General features: G+C 36.1%; 1 protein-coding gene and 1 long non-coding RNA gene across 4 annotated transcripts in view; one reads left to right on the top strand and one right to left on the bottom strand.

Moving 5' to 3' along the window:
• LOC121318421 overlaps nucleotides 1-14,765 on the bottom strand; it is an 85,836-nt gene extending 71,071 nt beyond the window's left edge. Inside the window, exons 1-3 of one of the 2 annotated variants that reach the window (XR_005950608.1) lie at nucleotides 14,565-14,765; nucleotides 14,271-14,409; nucleotides 1,466-1,539 (exon numbers count right to left, since the gene is read on the bottom strand). This is a non-coding gene — a long non-coding RNA (uncharacterized LOC121318421). Of the gene's footprint in view, nucleotides 1-1,465; nucleotides 1,540-14,270; nucleotides 14,410-14,564 lie in introns of those variants that run through there. The other variant, XR_005950607.1, reaches the window with a different exon arrangement.
• The window catches only part of LOC121318417 (GAS2-like protein 3), a 32,125-nt gene continuing 14,525 nt past the window's right edge, over nucleotides 1,502-19,101 (top strand). Inside the window, exons 1-3 of one of the 2 annotated variants that reach the window (XM_041255056.1) lie at nucleotides 1,502-1,700; nucleotides 17,131-17,186; nucleotides 18,480-18,657. In XM_041255056.1, the coding sequence (XP_041110990.1) occupies nucleotides 17,163-17,186; nucleotides 18,480-18,657 (202 nt within the window). In that variant the 5' untranslated portion in view covers nucleotides 1,502-1,700; nucleotides 17,131-17,162. The remainder of the gene's footprint in view (nucleotides 1,701-17,130; nucleotides 17,187-18,479; nucleotides 18,658-19,101) is intronic. The other variant, XM_041255057.1, reaches the window with a different exon arrangement.

Genomic DNA, 19,101 nt, shown 5'->3' on the forward strand with positions numbered 1-19,101 from the left:
CATTTGGTATTAGTGTCATAGTTCATCTGCTTCCTCTTTCATACACCAGCCAACCCAGTAAGCACACTAATGTTGCCATGCCTTTAAAGAGCTACAGCTGCTTAGGGAAGCAAATGTTACCTAATGACATTGCAACAAGATGGACTGTTCCCATTAACACATAATAAGTCACTGTAACTAGCTCCTGAATGTCTTTTATGGTTGATCAAAAGTAGACCACAGTGTTATCTGCAGTAGGTGTTATGTACTTGCCAATCTGCAGTAGTGTCTGTCGAAAAAACGTTTTATATTGGGTCATTCCACAACAAATGGACCGACTGTTCACACCTGACTGTCTCACATTCTTTTGACATCGCAGGTGGAGGTACCTGGAAGTGGTTTAGGAGGAATTCCAAAAATATTAGCTCTCAACTCTCTTTGTTTTAAAGCTATGGGCTACAATTGTGTGCAATTACCCTATGGACTTGTTTTCCGTTTAAGTTTTAATTAATCTATAAAGTGTTAAAGCACATAATTATTACTGACACCCGACCCTGTGGTTTCAATAGGGTGTCTGATGTTTTATTGCCACTAATTAATAAGACAAACAAAAAAAATAAGAAGACTAGTTTGTATACTAGCTTTCATGTTTGTGGAAAACAGCAGGAGTCTGCAAACATTCTACTATAGGAGCTATGGTTACCAAGGCTGTGGTGTTGCCCGCACATCACTGCACCTTGTCTAGCTCCTGCCTGCACTGTTTGGCTTTAGCAAGTGCCTCTCACTTTTTATGAGAGGATTGTGATCAAATTAAAAAAAAAAAAAAAAAACTAACACACTTTTCAATGGGGCAGAACTAAAAGCCAAATGTTATAGCAGTCACAGTGCTAAAGCACACTTCTAACGTCCATTCATAAATGTTGTATATGATGCAATGCAATGTATTTGAAAAATGCATTATGTTTTTTTATTGGCTACAGTTGGAAGTCGCTGCATTATTCACTGCAGGTTATTAATTAATTAGGCTACTGTATTTCAAAATAGGACAAGGAATAACATCTACCATATGAGGCACCTCAGGAAAGCATGGATTTTAACAGGATTACTTTCAAATGACTTGACTTAGGTGTCGTTATTATACATTACTAACGTTTACACTTATAAAACTTTACCGTAGAGTGCACATTAATAAGCAATTTACCATCCTTTCAACATACTTGGATTTATCCTTTTTTTTTTTTTTTTTTTACAATTTTGTAGAAAGTAAAATAAAATGTCGTAATAACTGGTGCTTATTTAGCTTTTGTTTCTATTTAATGTAGATCATACTGTAACTTCATTCGCTAAAAATGAATGGCGTGTTTTACCGCAACACAGCCCCAGGTAAAATAGTTCGAGATACACACACTCAGAATCACATTTTTATTTAGGCGTGTCCCGGTCCACCCACACCAGCGCTCAAAGGATTTTATCACGCTCCACCCACCTGGGCGTTTCAGTTGGATCTCGGAGTGTTCAATTGGCTGTTTCGAAAGGCAGTCCTGCTGGATTTCCATGGCGCTTGGTATCAGTGGCAGTCGTAATGGGACACAAAGTGACAGTTAAAAATAAATAAATAAATAAACACAGGTCAAAAAACAAGAATATAATTAAGTTTACTACAACGTAGCTAAACACGTTTGTCAGTATTTGAGAAACATCATTAGAAGAATCCAATGTCGGTGAGTAAAGATTTAATATTACGTTTGTGCTGTTTTATTCTGCTCCGTCCTGCTGGTCAATGCAACAAGTGAGCTCATTTTAAACTGTAGACGTGCAGTGTTTCTTTAAATCATTGAAATCGGTAAACTGTAACAAAAGTGTTACAGAGCCCTTTTCACCTGGAGTATACTTCCCTGGCACATAAATACATAAATGGTACAATTGCCAGTACATAAAAAAAGAAAAAGAAAACAATTGATCGGAAAATAATAATGAACGGAGAGTGAGTCATATTTTGGCTTTTTTTTTTTTTTTTTTTTTTTTTTTTAATAAATAAAACAACAATAAATAATGTTGCAATTGCTTTTTTAAAGCAGAATTGTACTAGTCATAAAAAAAGAATGTTTGAGGGAGTAGAGAATGTGAAGGGTTATTATTATTATTATTATTATTATATTATTATTATTATTATTATTATTATTATTACCACTGCTTTGAAAATAGCAGGCATGAGGACACTGAGCTGTGACGGGGTTAAACTCATTTTTAGTTACACGCTTGCGCTGTTTCTGTTTGGGTATTTGTAAGCTCCAGAGATCTTTTAATGTAAATTGGTGCAAATCATTTTTTTAAATGAGGGAAATTAGTTTAGCCTACTCTATTAAATTATAGCTTGCTTAAGTACAGTACTATGCTTCGAAGATGTGTGTGGTTTTGTTGGCAAGACCCACCTCCTGATTCATGTGATTGGCGCAGCCGTGACCCTTGGCGTCTTTTTGCTGGATATCTTTGCTGTCGTTCACAGCAAGGAAGGAGCTGTAATGTATTTATGAGACAGTTTAAAGAGCTGGGCTCTCTACTAGATTAGTTGATGAGAGCATGGTGAATGAATTCAGCGTGGAGACGCTGCTATCGGTGATATTGACCCTACAGAACAGTTTGAGAGCAAAGAACAGCAGGTAGATTTGTGTATTTTAAACTAACAATAACAGTGCACTAACTAACAATTTTGTGTGGGCGACCCCACACCATTTGTGTGAATAAATGCTTGGTAATTGAGTATTTATATGCTAACTGAACAGTCCCGTCCTGGAACAGTTATAAGTTTTTTGGTTTGTAATGCACTGAAAGTAAGTGTACGACTTTTCAAGCATATTTTAAATAGTTATAACATTCATAACCATAATACAAAACACACATTCTGTTGTATGCAAGGGGGAATATTTATTACTGTCATGTTCATGTTCTTGAAATTTAGCCTATACTGTACTTTTATTAAGTCTCCCACAACCAGTAGTTAAATATACAGTACCTGAGCATCTGGTTCAAAACAACTTCTTCCAATTGTGTTCTTATGTGTCAACTGCAATTCAAAGCCCCTTTCACACTGGCACTCTACCTGGGTCCTGGCTACACGGTCACAATCCTGTGTAGTGTGAAACTACCTGGATCATACCCAGGTTAACCCGGGTCCCAGGATGTGGGGTGACTTGCTTTGACCCAGGCTGAGCAAGACAAAATGCTTGACGGCCGTTCGCGAGCCAACGTGATAACAAACAGCCACGTCTGTGTGAAGGTTTTACTTATGCAAGGAATATTTCTGTTTATTTTGTTTAGCCATATTTGTATTGATATGAGCCAGGGGTGTAGAAACATTTGCTGTAATCAACATTTGGGCCAACGGTTGAATCCAGAGAAGCTTGGGTGGAAGCGTCCGTAACCAACTGCTTCCAGGGCATTGGTACATGCATTGTGTACTTGCGTCTGTCACCCAGGTGAACCGTGCTTTATCAAAAGCCATGTGAAATCGCATACCCAACCCGCATGACACTGGATTCTGACCCGGGTAGAGCATACCAGTGTGAAAGGGGCTTAAGATAAGCAGTTGCTGCTTTTAAGCATATACAATACAATTGGTTCATGAGGAATGGCTAGTAGTGATGTTAACTTGGTAAGGCTGATTTTTAGAAAACCTAAAATTAAACCACACGTGTGAGATAATATATTATATTACAGTAGTAAGATGCTAATAAGTTTTTACCATGGCAGATCAGCAGGTTTCCCGTGCATTTCCCATTCACAAATTAAACACATTTGTTAAGAATACTAACGTTTTGTCTGGGGATTGTGCCCATAGGGATCTTACAGCTGGCTCTGCCAGATGTTTTGGGCTATTGGAGGAAAAATGTGCAGAAGACAGGAAATATGTATTCATCTGGCTGTACAATATGACCTTCGGCCTGTTTTGTTTTTAAGCTATTGTACTTTTAAAGAAAACAAGTTTCCCTCCAATGTTATGCCTGTAATGCCTTTTGTTATTTTTAACATAATTAGATCACCAACTTTTATCTAGTGAGTCATTTTTAGTATGGCATATGTTGACAATCTGAAACGCTGTCAGAGTTTTGTGTTTAGTGTGTGGTTTTGAGAAACATTTCTGAATGATGGGATGTTCAGTGAGGGTTGGGTAATAAAGCTTTGAACAGAAGGCCCTTGAATTGCATTTCTTTATCATACTTTTCATTCGGTGACTTGATGTTTTCATTGAAAGGCTGAAGAAGAATTATGCAGTATTTATGTTGAGTTTTTAGCCCATGGCTCAGTTAAACGTAATTCAACAGTATGTCTGAGGCAACTAAAAATACTTGTCTTTGTGTCTGTAATGTAACAAATCCCCAATTACTATTACTTTGGGGATTATTAGCAAATACTAGTGCTGTGCTGCCTAACCAGAAATGCTAAAATCTTTAATGATATATTATTCAATATTTTAATTGTTTCAATCTTTTAATGTGTAAAGTGATGGTGATTCCCTGTTTTACCTTTCACACTGATGTTTTATAATTACTATACCGTGAATAAAGGTTGTCTTGTAAATGTAAAATAATAACAATAAAAAAGTATTTTCCCAAAATAAACTTAATTTACAGTTTTAAGAGTTAATCTCTAAGTATTTAAACTGAGTACTAGATGAGGAATGGCTAGTAGTGATGTTAACTTGGTAAGGCTGATTTTTAAAAAACCTAAAATTAAACCACACGTGTGAGATAATATATTATATTACAGTAGTAAGATGCTAATAAGTTTTTACCATGGCAGATCAGCAGGTTTCCCGTGCATTTCCCATTCACAAATTAAACACATTTGTTAAGAATACTAACGTTTTGTCTGGGGATTGTGCCCATAGGGATCTTACAGCTGGCTCTGCCAGATGTTTTGGGCTATTGGAGGAAAAATGTGCAGAAGACAGGAAATATGTATTCATCTGGCTGTACAATATGACCTTCGGCCTGTTTTGTTTTTAAGCTATTGTACTTTTAAAGAAAACAAGTTTCCCTCCAATGTTATGCCTGTAATGCCTTTTGTTATTTTTAACATAATTAGATCACCAACTTTTATCTAGTGAGTCATTTTTAGTATGGCATATGTTGACAATCTGAAACGCTGTCAGAGTTTTGTGTTTAGTGTGTGGTTTTGAGAAACATTTCTGAATGATGGGATGTTCAGTGAGGGTTGGGTAATAAAGCTTTGAACAGAAGGCCCTTGAATTGCATTTCTTTATCATACTTTTCATTCGGTGACTTGATGTTTTCATTGAAAGGCTGAAGAAGAATTATGCAGTATTTATGTTGAGTTTTTAGCCCATGGCTCAGTTAAACGTAATTCAACAGTATGTCTGAGGCAACTAAAAATACTTGTCTTTGTGTCTGTAATGTAACAAATCCCCAATTACTATTACTTTGGGGATTATTAGCAAATACTAGTGCTGTGCTGCCTAACCAGAAATGCTAAAATCTTTAATGATATATTATTCAATATTTTAATTGTTTCAATCTTTTAATGTGTAAAGTGATGGTGATTCCCTGTTTTACCTTTCACACTGATGTTTTATAATTACTATACCGTGAATAAAGGTTGTCTTGTAAATGTAAAATAATAACAATAAAAAAGTATTTTCCCAAAATAAACTTAATTTACAGTTTTAAGAGTTAATCTCTAAGTATTTAAACTGAGTACTAGATGAAGGCAAGTATCTAGTTCAGAGTGATATCGTGGAACAAGCACAGTATTGTGCAAAATAACTTTGGCATTTCAAGCAGTTATCTTGTTAGTTTTACAGTAAGAATGGGGTTCCTGATTGTATTGTTTGTTTCTTAAGTTACAAACATATTTTTTGCTTAAACTGTTAAAAGGGTTGTGTGCCTTCAGCAAGCAGTAACGACACTTTAAACACATTTGTTAAGAATACTAACGTTTTGTCTGGGGATTGTGCCCATAGGGATCAGTTTTGTGTTGGAATAACGCTTATTGTCTTGTTTGAATTTGGGAGTAAATAAGTGGGGGAAAATGAACAGTCAATTTCTGAATAAATGAACTGTAAAGTGTAGAGTCTAGGAATTGGTTAACATGACCTCTTTTGCATTTGGTTTTGTATTGGATTACATGCTGTGAAAGGTGCTAAACATTCAGCAGCTGTAATAATCCTATTACCATACAGTACCTTTTTTGTGATTACTTCACTGGAATTTCATTGGTAAATCGGGTATTATGGTATTACAAACAAACACTGAAGCGCTTAAAGGAGAGCTAAGGAAAGTTTTGTAATCGCACAATGAGCTGTCCTTTTTATAATGTAGTCTGCAAATAGTATTCCTGGCATGTGTTTCATAACATTTAAACTCCCAGTTGCGAGCCCGCTTCAGGCACAATTTACATGGAGGCAGAATTGACAGACTTTTCATAGAAGACCGGGCTTTAGGAACATCTGCTTGGCAGATGCTTTCATACTGAACACTGCGCCACTGTCTGGTGTACTTGTGCTAGATTTTTCTTAAATAAATTATAGGCAATAATTAGGATCCAGAAGCCCCTTGCAAAGTTATCACGTTAAGTCAGGGAAACTCAGGCTGCCCATGATGGCCCTACATCCAGTTGTCCAGTTGAGAAATATAAGCAATTACTTAATCTTAGGATTCTGATGAAGTTCATAAGCCATTTATTATACATTTGTTAAATTACATTTAATATCCATGCATCCATTCTACTGTTTAGGGTTCCTTTGCTCTATTGAGACTTAAAAAGAAACACAAAAGCTTGATTGCCTTTTGAAGGCCAGGGCTTGTGCTTTGTGATCCGACAAAGCTTGACAACCTTTGCCTTTTCCAGGATCTGAAAGCCTAGATTACATGTAATGAAACCATGGTTACCAGGAATAGGCCTCCACACTGACTATCTATTGCCCTTATCTTGAAATCAAACTGTAGTTTGGATTTTTATTGTTATGTTGTTATCAAAATGTGGTCTATGATGACCGTAACATTTAGAGTTGAATATCACATTGACTTTTTCTCGTCAATGGGTTATATCTTGTTGTGTCTACACAACCACTAGTAATTACACATTTTTAGTGGCAGATGCAGTTTAGATAGGATCTGGCTAATCATGATAATTCCTAGCCAGATGGTCTTAGTCTCTGCTTTTGAAATTGGCCTGGTGGGTTCGGGGGGGGGATCAAATTCAGATGCATTTCCTGTTTATGATTTTGTGAGAAATACATTTTTTCTTTTTTTAATTAAACTGTTCTCGTCTGTTAAATAAACTAGTAACAGTAAATACTAGTAAATATCAATAACTATTCAATAAGTTAAAATATTATAGTGGTTTATAATATTAAGTGTTCAATGCTATAATGTGAATTACAGTTTACAGGAACTCATTTTGGAATTTAACTTTAATTCATTAAAATTCTAGATGAATCTCACTGTCTTGCACTGCTACTGTAAGTAGATGCAGAGCTATCTAAACATGTTTCTTTTGCAGATATTCTACACGGTTCTCAAGTGAATATTCTAGTTATTTGATAATAATGATATCATAACAAACAAACAACAAGCTTTGACTAACCCACGAGTGCTTTGTTAATAAGACCAAATATCTTGGTTGACTGAGCCAGTTTTGAAAACCAGGAATTTTTAGCCACATAGTAATACAATCCCTGGCATACAGCAAACACATTTAATGAAACATAGGTTATTTTTTCACATTGTTTGACTTATCAAGCATGTAATATATTGAATCTAGAATAAGACAGAATTTCTGAGGTCGCTTAATTCCTTATTGGACTGTGTGCGGTTGGCAGAGCATCGCAGTTGTATTGTTAATTAGTCTGGAATGTGGGTTGTGACATTCAATCGATTTAAGAGGATTCAGTTAAGCCTACAGTAAATTATGGCGGAATTAAGGCAAGTTTATTCTGTGTAATTTTAAACTCTGTGAAAACATAAGCTCAGTACAGTGTATATGACCCCATTGGCCTCAGGCATATTTATATCTGCAGCTCTGTTCACATTTGAGATTTAAGGCGCCTTTGCGAGTTCACATATCTGACTGAAAAACAAACCTAAAAAGTGGTGAATTGTGTTTTTTTTTTATTTTATTAATTTTTTTTAATTTAATTTTTTTAATGGAACAATAGCCTGCACTCAGAGCTACGGGAATATACAGTAATCTTTGATTCGTAGCATATGTTTTAGGTGTTTTATTTATATATATTACACACACACACAGATACAGCAACTTGCTAGTGTTCACACATATAAATATTTTCCTGCTGAAAAACAAATAGTTCCGTTTTAATAAAATAACAAAAAAAATCATGTTAGTTCAACTAGGAGTTAGTCTTAGTCATCTGGATGGCTGTTGTAAAATAGAGCTGCAGCATTCTCCAGCCAGATTGTTGTGAGACGCTGACGTTGAGCACAGAAAAGAATCTCAAGTTTGCTGTTGTTTACATTTTTTTCACTCAATTTATGTTTAGCACTTCCCATGTGTTCTACAATGGTCTGACTACGAGTGTAATCTGCAGCCGTGCTGCATGAAGTGCAAAACAGCACATTACCATCAGCATGAAATTCGTCCTTGCCAAACTCGTTGATCCGATCTTCAGGGGTGATTTGTTATTGTTTTTGGCATTTTTAAATCTGGATACTGACTGAAGTAAACTGAAGCCTCATTCAACACTGAGCTTAAATACCCGAAGCACTTTTATAGACGGATGTACCTACGTAAATTTAAAGCAAAGTTTCCTGTGTTAATGTTTATATATGGTACGTGTACTGATGTGGATCGTCTCAAACAAAAAAATCCTTTCATGTTTTTGTGCCCCTCATAGAAAATCTGGTTACCTTGTTATTTCTCAGCTAATTGATTCCTAGGGTCCCTGCTACTGAGCTATATAATCAACTTGGTCATGTGATACAAAAAGATGGCTCGAAGTCTGCTTCGGATTGCAGGCCAGATCGAAACGGTGGCCTAAATCTAGGCCAGCCCTGGGCTGCCTTTTCCTTTTTGGAGTGGTCACAAGTGAGAAAAGGCAGCCCTAGCCACCTTAAATCGCAGGTGTGAATGGAGTCTTTGATACATTTCAACCTTTTTTTCAGAAGCAGTAATCCAAATGTGTTGAAACTTGATTACTAGAACCTGATTAGCTGAACTGGTTTTGATGAAGCTACTGTATGTGCAGTCTTATAACTAGTGAAACCCAGTCCACCTTGCAGTGTTCAGTGACCGCACATGTTAGTCCTTTTTTTCACCCAAGGCCACCAGTTGCTGTACATTGAACACAAAAAAATTGGTTCACTATCCGCAATACTATGGACAGGTCATAAAGACTATTCTTGACTTCTAATGGTTCTATGAAATAGTGGTGATTTTTTGTGTACACTATTTATTAAGCATCTGTGTAAGGAGGAGTGTGTGTGTGTGTTATATATATATATATAGAATATATTATATATAATATCTATATAGTATATATATATATATATATATATATATCGCACGTGTGAGCCAGGTCAGGTAGTAATAGATTTAATTTTTAAAATTGGTTACTTTAAATAGTTTCAAGTAAATAAAAGCTTTGACAAATGCACACTATAGGCCCACTCCCATTAAAATTCAGCACACGCACGAAAGTAATCATATAAGAGACAAGCGAGTCTGCCATCTGCTACCATACTGTGCAGTTAATCAAACTTTGAAGCTTATCTGTGATCTTGCCACTCTGAAGTGAATCATGTGCACTCCCCACTCCCACAACCCATGATGTCATAAAGCCTGTAAGCTTTAAATGTAATTGGATTGTTCAATAATATTCCATCCTTGATAGGGAACAACGTTCCCTTATTCTAATATGTTATGTGTTAATGTTAGTTGAACTTGGCAGCACACAAAGTGATCTTTTAGTTACATAAAGTACCGCAGTGCTGGGACAAATGTTAGAACAACATTTTTTTTTTTAATTATTGAGAGGAAAATATATACAGTAGTAACACTGACATTAATTCAGCGTTTTAATTACTTCACTGTTGCAGTTACAATAATACATGCCACTTTCTTGTTCTCGCTTTGGTCACTGCTGTGCTGTTCAGGACATGGCTGTCGGGAAGATAATGCTTCTCAGAGAGTTGCAACTTTCAGACAAATAGTTGATGCTGTTTAATATAATTTCATGGCTATGTTTGTATGTTTTACCTTTTATATTAGTATGTGTTTGTGTTCATGGACCACTGTAACATCTCATAACCAAGAGACAGAAACAGATACCTGCCATATTGCTCTGTGTTGTATTATTTTTTATTCTTCTTTAATGAAGGGGAAGAAACTTGCAGTTGTCCAGAAACTAGATTATCGTTTTTACATTTTCATATTCCAGCATCAAAAAGCTAGATTTCTTGGTCAAGGAAGGAGGATTTAATTCTCGTGCCCTTGAGAGTGATTGATTTAATGCCACTGGAATTCAAGCTTTGAAAAACAGTCTTGGATTACTCTCTAATGTCAGTCACAATGGTGCGTTCTGCTTTTAAGTGGAGAACAAAGCACAACTGTCAGCTTCAGCTTCCTCCAAGCTGGCTTTAAACTGGGCTGTCCCAGTTAAGCTGTGCTGTGTTTGAGGATTTGGTAAACAAGGGGGTGACTTGCCAGCAGCATGTTAGACCACTTGAGACCTTCCCTATTTTACATCTGTTACTGATGTTGTATACTGCAGGCCAATTGAGTTTAGATGATAAACCATTTTTAACATGAATTAGTTATGTGGGAAAGTTATCTAAGTGAGAATGGGTATCTTTCATTATACAGGGCACTCCATTTATAAGAATCCCATCTGTCTCAGGCGATTTGATTCTTATAAACGGTTGATTCTTCAAAGCGGACCGATGTAATTGCTGTATTGAAGTGCTGCAGAATCAGTATGTTAATTTGAGAATGAGAGAAGAGCTTTGTTCCTTGCAGAGTAATGGGTTGACCAGTAGATGTCATGAGTTCCTGAAAGTATGTACTCCTCCAGAAAATCTATAGTTGCTCAATTCCTTAATGAATTAAGGATAAAGGTCAATTGGCTAACTGCTTGTTAAAGTTAATGACACCTTGATAAAAAGGGCTTAGCCGATAGCTTTGTGGTGGGGGTATAGATGAGTATGGAAGTGGAAGCGTGCGTCCATGGAGGAAGCAGGAGAGAAAGAAATCAAACCCAAAGAGTGAACTATCTGTTTGTTCCAGTGCTATACTGTGCAAATAAGTAAAGTAGTCCCAGTATAAAGTGCCTTGGAAAAGTATTCAACCCTCTCACAGTTTTCACATTTTGTTGCTTTAAAGCTTACTTTTAGAAGTAGGAATTAATGTGTTAACCTACTCCACACATTCAAAGTAAAAACAAAAAGAAGTAAATACTGTAGATAATTAATATGAAATAAAAATTGAGAAGTCATGATTGCATAAGTATTCAAACCTGCTGTGGCAAACCTAAATTCATTCAGGTGTCAAAATGACGAGCCACACAATTAGGTGAATGGCCTCTGTCTGTGTGCAATATTAGTGGTTCTCATGATTTCAGAATAAAAACACCTGTCTCTGTGAGGTTCCTTGGTCAGGTAGTGAATTTCAAGCAAAGTCTCAACCATGAAGACTAAGGAGCTTTCAAAGCAAGTCAGGGATAAAGTCATTGAAAAGCACAGATCCGAATGGTACAAAAAAATATCAAAGTCTCTGAGTATCCCTGTGAGCACAGTCTACTCAACATCAAGAAATGGAAGGTGCATTGTACCACCCAAACACTGCCTAGATCAGGCTGTCCCTCCAAACTGAGCAGCCAGGCAAGGAGGAAACTGGTGAGGGATGCACTGAGGCCACCGACAACTTTGAAAGAGCTACAGAGTTCAATGGCTGAGATGGAAGAAAATGTGCATCAGTCAACAATATCCAGAACACCACAAAAGTAGCCGGTATGTCAGGGTGGCAAGAAGGAAGGCATTACTAAAAACTTGATTTTGTCCCAGTGGTTTTGATCACTATACGTGGTTGATTCTTATATCGGTGATTCTTATAAGTGGAGTGCACTGTATTGAGAAAACTTTAGAGTGACCAATTCTATTATTTTTATTCATTTTTCCCCAAACTTGGAATGTCCAATTTATGTTTTTTCTCCTCACTGCAGCCGGTCCCCACACAGTACAGACATTCTTAGGGCATGTGGGATACCGATCCCGGAGAACAGAGATCACCCCTGGTTTTTATCCACTCTGAACGTGCTCGGTGGCTGGCCAGTAGGGTTCGTTGTCCAAGCCGTATGACCCATCCTGTGCTCCCAGCATTAGAGCTTTAACTGGATGAGTCACTTGGGGACCCGGTAGAATATTTCCTTTTTTTTTTTTTATATAAAGGATCTTGAACTATACAGACACAGTTATGGATACACTGCCTTATCTACCTCCTTCAATCTTGCTGTTTTTTTTCTTTTTTTTGTTTTGTTCTACAATAACACTATTTTTCTGATGCACATCTCTCTAAATATATGAATGCATACAGTTCATTTTCTGATTCAGACACTTGCGACAGGTGTGTTTTGACAGGCTTTGATTCTTAAATATGTTAAATGTGTATCTCTCCAATTTATTTATGTAAAACAGTACTACAAGTGGTTCAGTGGGGTCTATTTACCATCCAGCAGTGCTCTGTCCCCCCTCCCCAGTTATCTCTTGGGATAAATACTGGGTCTGCTCCTAATTCAAACCAATTTACCCAGCCTGTTTGGTGGTCGTGACAGAGGGATTCCAGAGTATATAGGTATATTTACTATTAAAAGTGTTGACTTTTTCCCTAAAAAAGGTAAAACATATATTACTGTATGTAGCTTTTAATATTTCTTTTTTTTTTCTTTAGAAATACTCATTCTTATATCTACAGTGACCAATCTAACCTTAGTTATACAATGGATAGTCATTATGCATATTTCTCTTTTTTGTGTCCAAAAGTCTGTCTGACATTAAAATCAGTGGTCTTTTGGATTCTTACAGTAGCCTATTATTTTCTATGAAAAAGTGATTTACTTGTTTTTTTTCTAGGCTTGCAGATGCTGAACATTCTTGTGATGAGTGCTCTCTGTATATTCCACATTGTAAATCAGGCCTGCTTTTGTTCCACCTCTTGGCAGTTTTTCTTGTTTATTGGGGAGAGAGAAAGAGTTGTCTACTGGCTGTCCCACTTTTTGTGTTCAACAGAAGCCACTTTCCGCTAGCTCATTCCAATCTCTATTGGCGACAATGGACTTACTGTACTTAACCCACCAGTAGATGATGGGGTAAAAAGAACTTGCTAACAAGAAACCCTTAATTATCAAAAGCCTACGCCATGACATGGCCTTTTACCACAGTATATTCTAATCATTTTGACATTTTGCTCAGCTCTTATGTAGTCAAAAAGAGTGATGTAATTATTCAGTACTGTGCATACTCTAATACTCCAGTGTTGTAGAAACTGCTTAGTGCAGCATACCAGAGGCCTAACTAAGCTACATAAAATATGTTTAGCCTTTTGGGTCTGTCCTCCGAGTTTTGGAGCAGTAGCAAGTTAATCTGAGAAATGGCTCGGCAGTAAATGAATCCAGGTTAAATACACTGCTTTGAATGTGTTCTGTAACTTGTTTGTCACAACCTTCTTACATTACTACTGGCAATTGACATTTGCAGATCCCACAAAAGATTAATTGCAGTATGGGCCCATTTTTTTAATAAAAGCTAAAAATGGAAAGCAATGTGCAGGCTCGAGAGCACTCGTATTGAGTATTGCCATGTTATTTTGAATAGAGCAAAGGCTGGATGCTAGCGCGATTTGGTTAGTGCTGGCCAAGCCATGGAAAATTGGATGCAGAACGTGTTAGCAAATCAAGATAAACTGGCTTCTTCTTAAATATTGAACACTTTTTACTGCATTTTCTGTGAATTGTCGACTAATAAAATAAGCATTTGTAATTTCCATTACAGTAAATCTCTCATCATAGGAGTTTACAGTATATGTCTGTTACGTTTTTCTCAATCGCTAAAGCACAGTTGCTAATACTATTGGCACATTTCTCAAAACCATTAACACAGACACCAAAACAGTTGCGCGATTTGCTAAAAATCAAATACAATTGCAAAATGAAGCAAACATGTCAAATGTATTCATACTTCTTGCAAAACCTAATATTTACATGCATTCCTTTAGTTCAACTATTTATCATGAATTAATTTATAATTAAATAATAATAAACTTACGTGATCAATGTTTGGTGTTACAGTGAAATTTTCGTTCTGCATCACTAAGCCGTTCGGTCCGTATGGCCACATAATTTAATTTAGTGTACGTCACAGCAGATGTTCTCCTTAGATGCCATGGGCAGCTCTTCTTTCAATCCTAAAATAAATAAATATATGGAATATTGATACACTAATGTACAATCCATATGTGTATTTACTGTCTAAAACAAAGTAGGGAGCTGTGTCAGCATACAAGCTGTAAACAACAAATTCCTGAAATCGGTAACATAAAAATCTGCTATTCACACGTACCTATTCTAAGTTCGAAATGTACGAATTATAGACACAGTTGTTGATCGCCGCAAATTTTGTTGCACTGCCAGCCCGGCTTCCCTCATTGTCATACTGTGGTTGTTGCCCGGATTTCTTTAGTTACGGCAATACGCTGTAGTCTCACCCGGGCTGGCTGTTGAATACCATGACCACGATCACCCCACTGTTGACAATCACGTCTACAACCACATCCACCAACTGCCTACCACCTCCTGCCTGCTCCCTGTTTCAGCACAGTTTGTAACATCAACCTTATATGCATAAGTGACGTTTGATTATTGATTGATAAATTGTGAAATTTGCATTTCCATGTGTAGAATTATTTCTAATAATGAACATTAATTGTGAGCAACAGCACAGAGTTTTTGTGTTTTTGAAAACAAGACACTTGCATATGAAACTTATATTAAAGTGATGGAATTGCATTGCATAATTAAATTAACCATAAAGATAGTTTATAATTTAGCTTTATGTGTTAACCAGAGCAATGTGTTAGTAGTTTTGGTGTTTTGTGTTAACTGTTTTGAGAATTGTGCTAAAAGTTTCAGTAATTTTGCTTTAGCAATGAAGAAAAATTGTAAACCAGACACGAATTGGATATGTTCTTAAAATAAAATGATTAAAATTTTTGTTCTTCTATTAAAGCTATAGTTTACATAGCAGCAAGTTTATCAACCAGGGTCGTCACACAGAGAGCCTTTTATGCACAGTATAAGGCTACTAGCCTGCAGATGCAGGGCAGGGACGTATCAAAAGCTGCAATGCAGACAAGCCTCTGAACATGTAGATAAGCACCAGGTTATTTTTGGCAGATTTTTGTTTTTGTTAATACAGTTATACTGTAATGTTTGTTTCAGAACGTCTGCGAATATTAAACATGTTCCAGTTTCTCAAATAGTAGTAGTACAGGACTGAGCTCCTTTTAAATGGCAGCTGTATGTTTTATAAAACACTAAACACTTTCAAATTAAAAATATTTCCTAAGTGCATTGTTAATCAGTAAAAACCCTGCCAAACTAGTTTTGTAATTTCTTAAGCCAATTTCTTAACATTATTATAATTATTTATTGTAACAGTTTTCATCTTTTAAGGCCAACACATTTTTTTTTTTTTTAGGTTATACTTGCTAAAGACTTTTGCCTTCGTGTTAGTGCCTCCCTTTGATCAATATTGGACCCTGTGTTTTCTCTTTGATTTACCAAGGCCATATTTACTCTCATGGTTCCAGTAGATTCTGTCTTTCATTTACTGTTGTAGGTGTGCTTTTATATCCAGCCAAGAAACCTATTTAAATAGGTCTTTCTAACAAATGGTACATCACCTTTTTATTCTGCTGAGCTCCTGTTTATAAATCTGTAAAGAAATGTTTGCTGACACATCTGCTCCACTTTTACTATAGTATGTAGAACAATGTGAATGTCTTGCGCTACAGAAAATGATATTATAAAAGATTTATTTATATATTTCTCAAGCTCAAATATATAATTTCAGTAATATATATATATTTTTTTAATCCCGTGATATACTTTTGCTATTTTTGCAGTATTGACTGGAATGTACAATGCTTAAGAGACAAATATATAAAAAGTTTAACGATGTTCACCATTTTATTCAATATTGTGCCTTAACATCTGCACAATACTTTTGTTTTTCAAATAATGACTATATATGTATATATAATATTCTGCAAACGTAGAATAAATCAGTGAGCCTATATAAATTGGAAAAAAAAAATCTGAGACTAAATTGGTTTGTCTGGACAGTCAAAGCTGTGTTTTCAGGAAACTTGCATTAAATCCAGCTTGCTTGTACAAACAGAGCAGATTGCTAGCTTTAGGATACTCTCTTTCTTTGGTATAAGAGGTTAAGATGGCTTGGTGGGAATGATTACCACATATGGACAACACGTGAAATCAGCAGGTGTTACCCATGCAGCCAGTCTCAAGATTCTAATAACAATTTAAAGGTTTCTATTTGAGCACTATACACATGGCAAGTTTGCATAGCGTTTTGGACAGTTTTTCCCAGTTTGCCATTGCGTATTTGCTGCCATTCAAGGGTAAACACAACCATTGTATTACATGTACATCACAAAAATGTGCACTGAATAATTACTATATTTTGAGATTGGTTTGCTCATCCATAATTAAGCATCTCCATGTAGGAATCTTGTATGTGAAAATCCACTAGTTTGTCTACCTGCAATAACGGAAACATGTCAGCTGGTAACTTTTATATACGGTATTCAATGCTATGGAAACTCCTCTGGCAAGATCTGACGGTTCCCTTCGCTTTGACATGTGACTGCCGTAGTGGAGTCTTTACTTTGCTTTACAGAATACTGGAGACCTTCATAAAAGCTGAATCGGTACATGACTGTATTGTGATTCTGTCCGTCAAGTTCAATGATAGTTATCGTAGAAGAATAATGAACCCTTTCATGCCGGTTATTTTATAAGACTCATATCTCAGAGAAAATGTACCAACCCTTTTTTTATTTTCATTGTATTTGATTTCTAAGAATGTTATTTCCTTTCTGTTTTAGGTTACAGATTTGAATTCTTTGTGACTGCACCAATGGCAGTACAGGCTGGGATTCAGGTACTGTACTGGCTTTTTTTTTTACCATTGAAGAGAAAGGCTGCACTGTGTAAAATAATGTATTTGTGGATATCATGAAACAGCTGTGTAGATTATTTGTGTTTTACAGAGATTTTAATTTAAATCTTGTGATTGTCTACTTTCATACCAGTCATTTCTTTTGAACGTAGAACACTGCAAAGTGTAACCCGTCAAAGTCTTTTGTTTAAACTTTCCTGTTGAAACATAAGTTTGTATATCAGGTAATTGATCATTACTACTTTAAATAGTGTCTTAATTCTACTTGTATATAATTGAGCTGGAAATTGATTGTTTTTAAATGTATATATAATCAGTTTATAATGCATGTGTTTTTTCTAAGCTTTGTTGTTCTGTTTTTGTGTGTCTGTCTGGCTTAACTGAGTTATTCATTAAGCTAAATGCATCTTCAACTTGCAAACTACTGATCTGCCTACACACGACTACTCTGCCTAAAAACTACTGTAGCAATTTATTTTCCTAAACTTTAAAGGATTTGCATGTTTGCAGTATGTGATGTACTTCATACTTAGTTTACAATGACGTGTTTACTAGATTCATTATTAACAATAGCCCTTTCTTTGAAGGAAGTCTCCCCTAAAGAGGTTACCATTGAATGTTTTTGATTGGAGTGCACAATGGGAAACATTTACTTTCTTCTTTCATTTTTTTAAAATAAATATTTTGTAGCATTAAAAGGCATTGAAACTCATTTGTCACGTTGCTTTCAGTTACTTTTCATTACTTCTGGTAGAACACGTAGGTGTTCAATGGGTTTAAGCACTCTATTTAGTATGTTGACCCATATCTGTCTAGTATGAGTTTCAGCAGGAACTTGGGGAGAAAGCGTGTTCTGTTAAAGTTTTACACTTACAGTACTGGCTGTGCCTCAGATACAAGCTGATTTCCCTGCTAGTTCTTTGGATTGCTCTGATAGGACTGGCAATACATTTAAAATTAATTAATAACAAAGACTATCTAAAACAACTTTTTAAATATGACATGGCTCTGAACTGATGTCCTACTCAATCATTGCAGAGTTTCTGGTACCCAGCTGTAGTCATCTAGCCACACTGACCAAACACCATCTGTTTAGTACCAGTAAATGATGCGATCCGGGCATTCCTTTGTTAGCTACACTGCTGTACACCACCAGGAACTTGCTGGCACCTCAGTGATACAATGAGCCATCAGTACATGTCAAAATCATTGGAATGGGATTAAATTCAAGAAAAGGGAACAACACTTTTTGCCAAAAAATCTTCTTGTTTGTAGGTGTGGTTTGGAGAAAGGTTTGACGTTCCTGTTCTGAGCCCTAGAAGTCCTTTGACTCCCAGACATGGTCCAGGTTTGACGGATGTTTTCCAGTATGACCAGTGGCTTTCGGTGCGACATGAAGCCACCCTGGTGCCCATGCAGGAAGACTTGGCTATTTGGCTGAGCGGCATGCTGGGTAAAAGATCTCTGTCTGTTATGCTCAGTGACCAGTGAGATTTTGTTTTGTGGGATTATAACAACAAAAAAAATCTGTTTTTTGTGGGCAGGATGCCATTTATATAACAAACCCTGTCAGTGATATTTGTTCTTTAATTAGAGCAACATGTCAGTTTAGAAGTATAATGTTATAAAAGAAAACTTTGTTTGTAATAGAGCCTTTTCATAAAATACACCGTTTTGTTTATAAAAATAACTAATAGATACCGATTTTTTTTCAAATGATTTAACATTCAGGGAATTTAAATCCCATTCCGGTAGTAGACTTTCAGCTTCATCCAGTAAGTTGATTTTCCTGTATTTCAAGTAGTGAAAGACAAAAAAAGTTGAAGTATAGTTGAGGTTCCTGGAACATTTTAAACACATTGTGGACCTAAATAAAAAAGAGTATCGTCTGTAATAT

Source organism: Polyodon spathula, chromosome 7, assembly GCF_017654505.1.
Source record: "Polyodon spathula isolate WHYD16114869_AA chromosome 7, ASM1765450v1, whole genome shotgun sequence".
Taxonomy (NCBI): Eukaryota; Metazoa; Chordata; class Actinopteri; order Acipenseriformes; family Polyodontidae; genus Polyodon; species Polyodon spathula.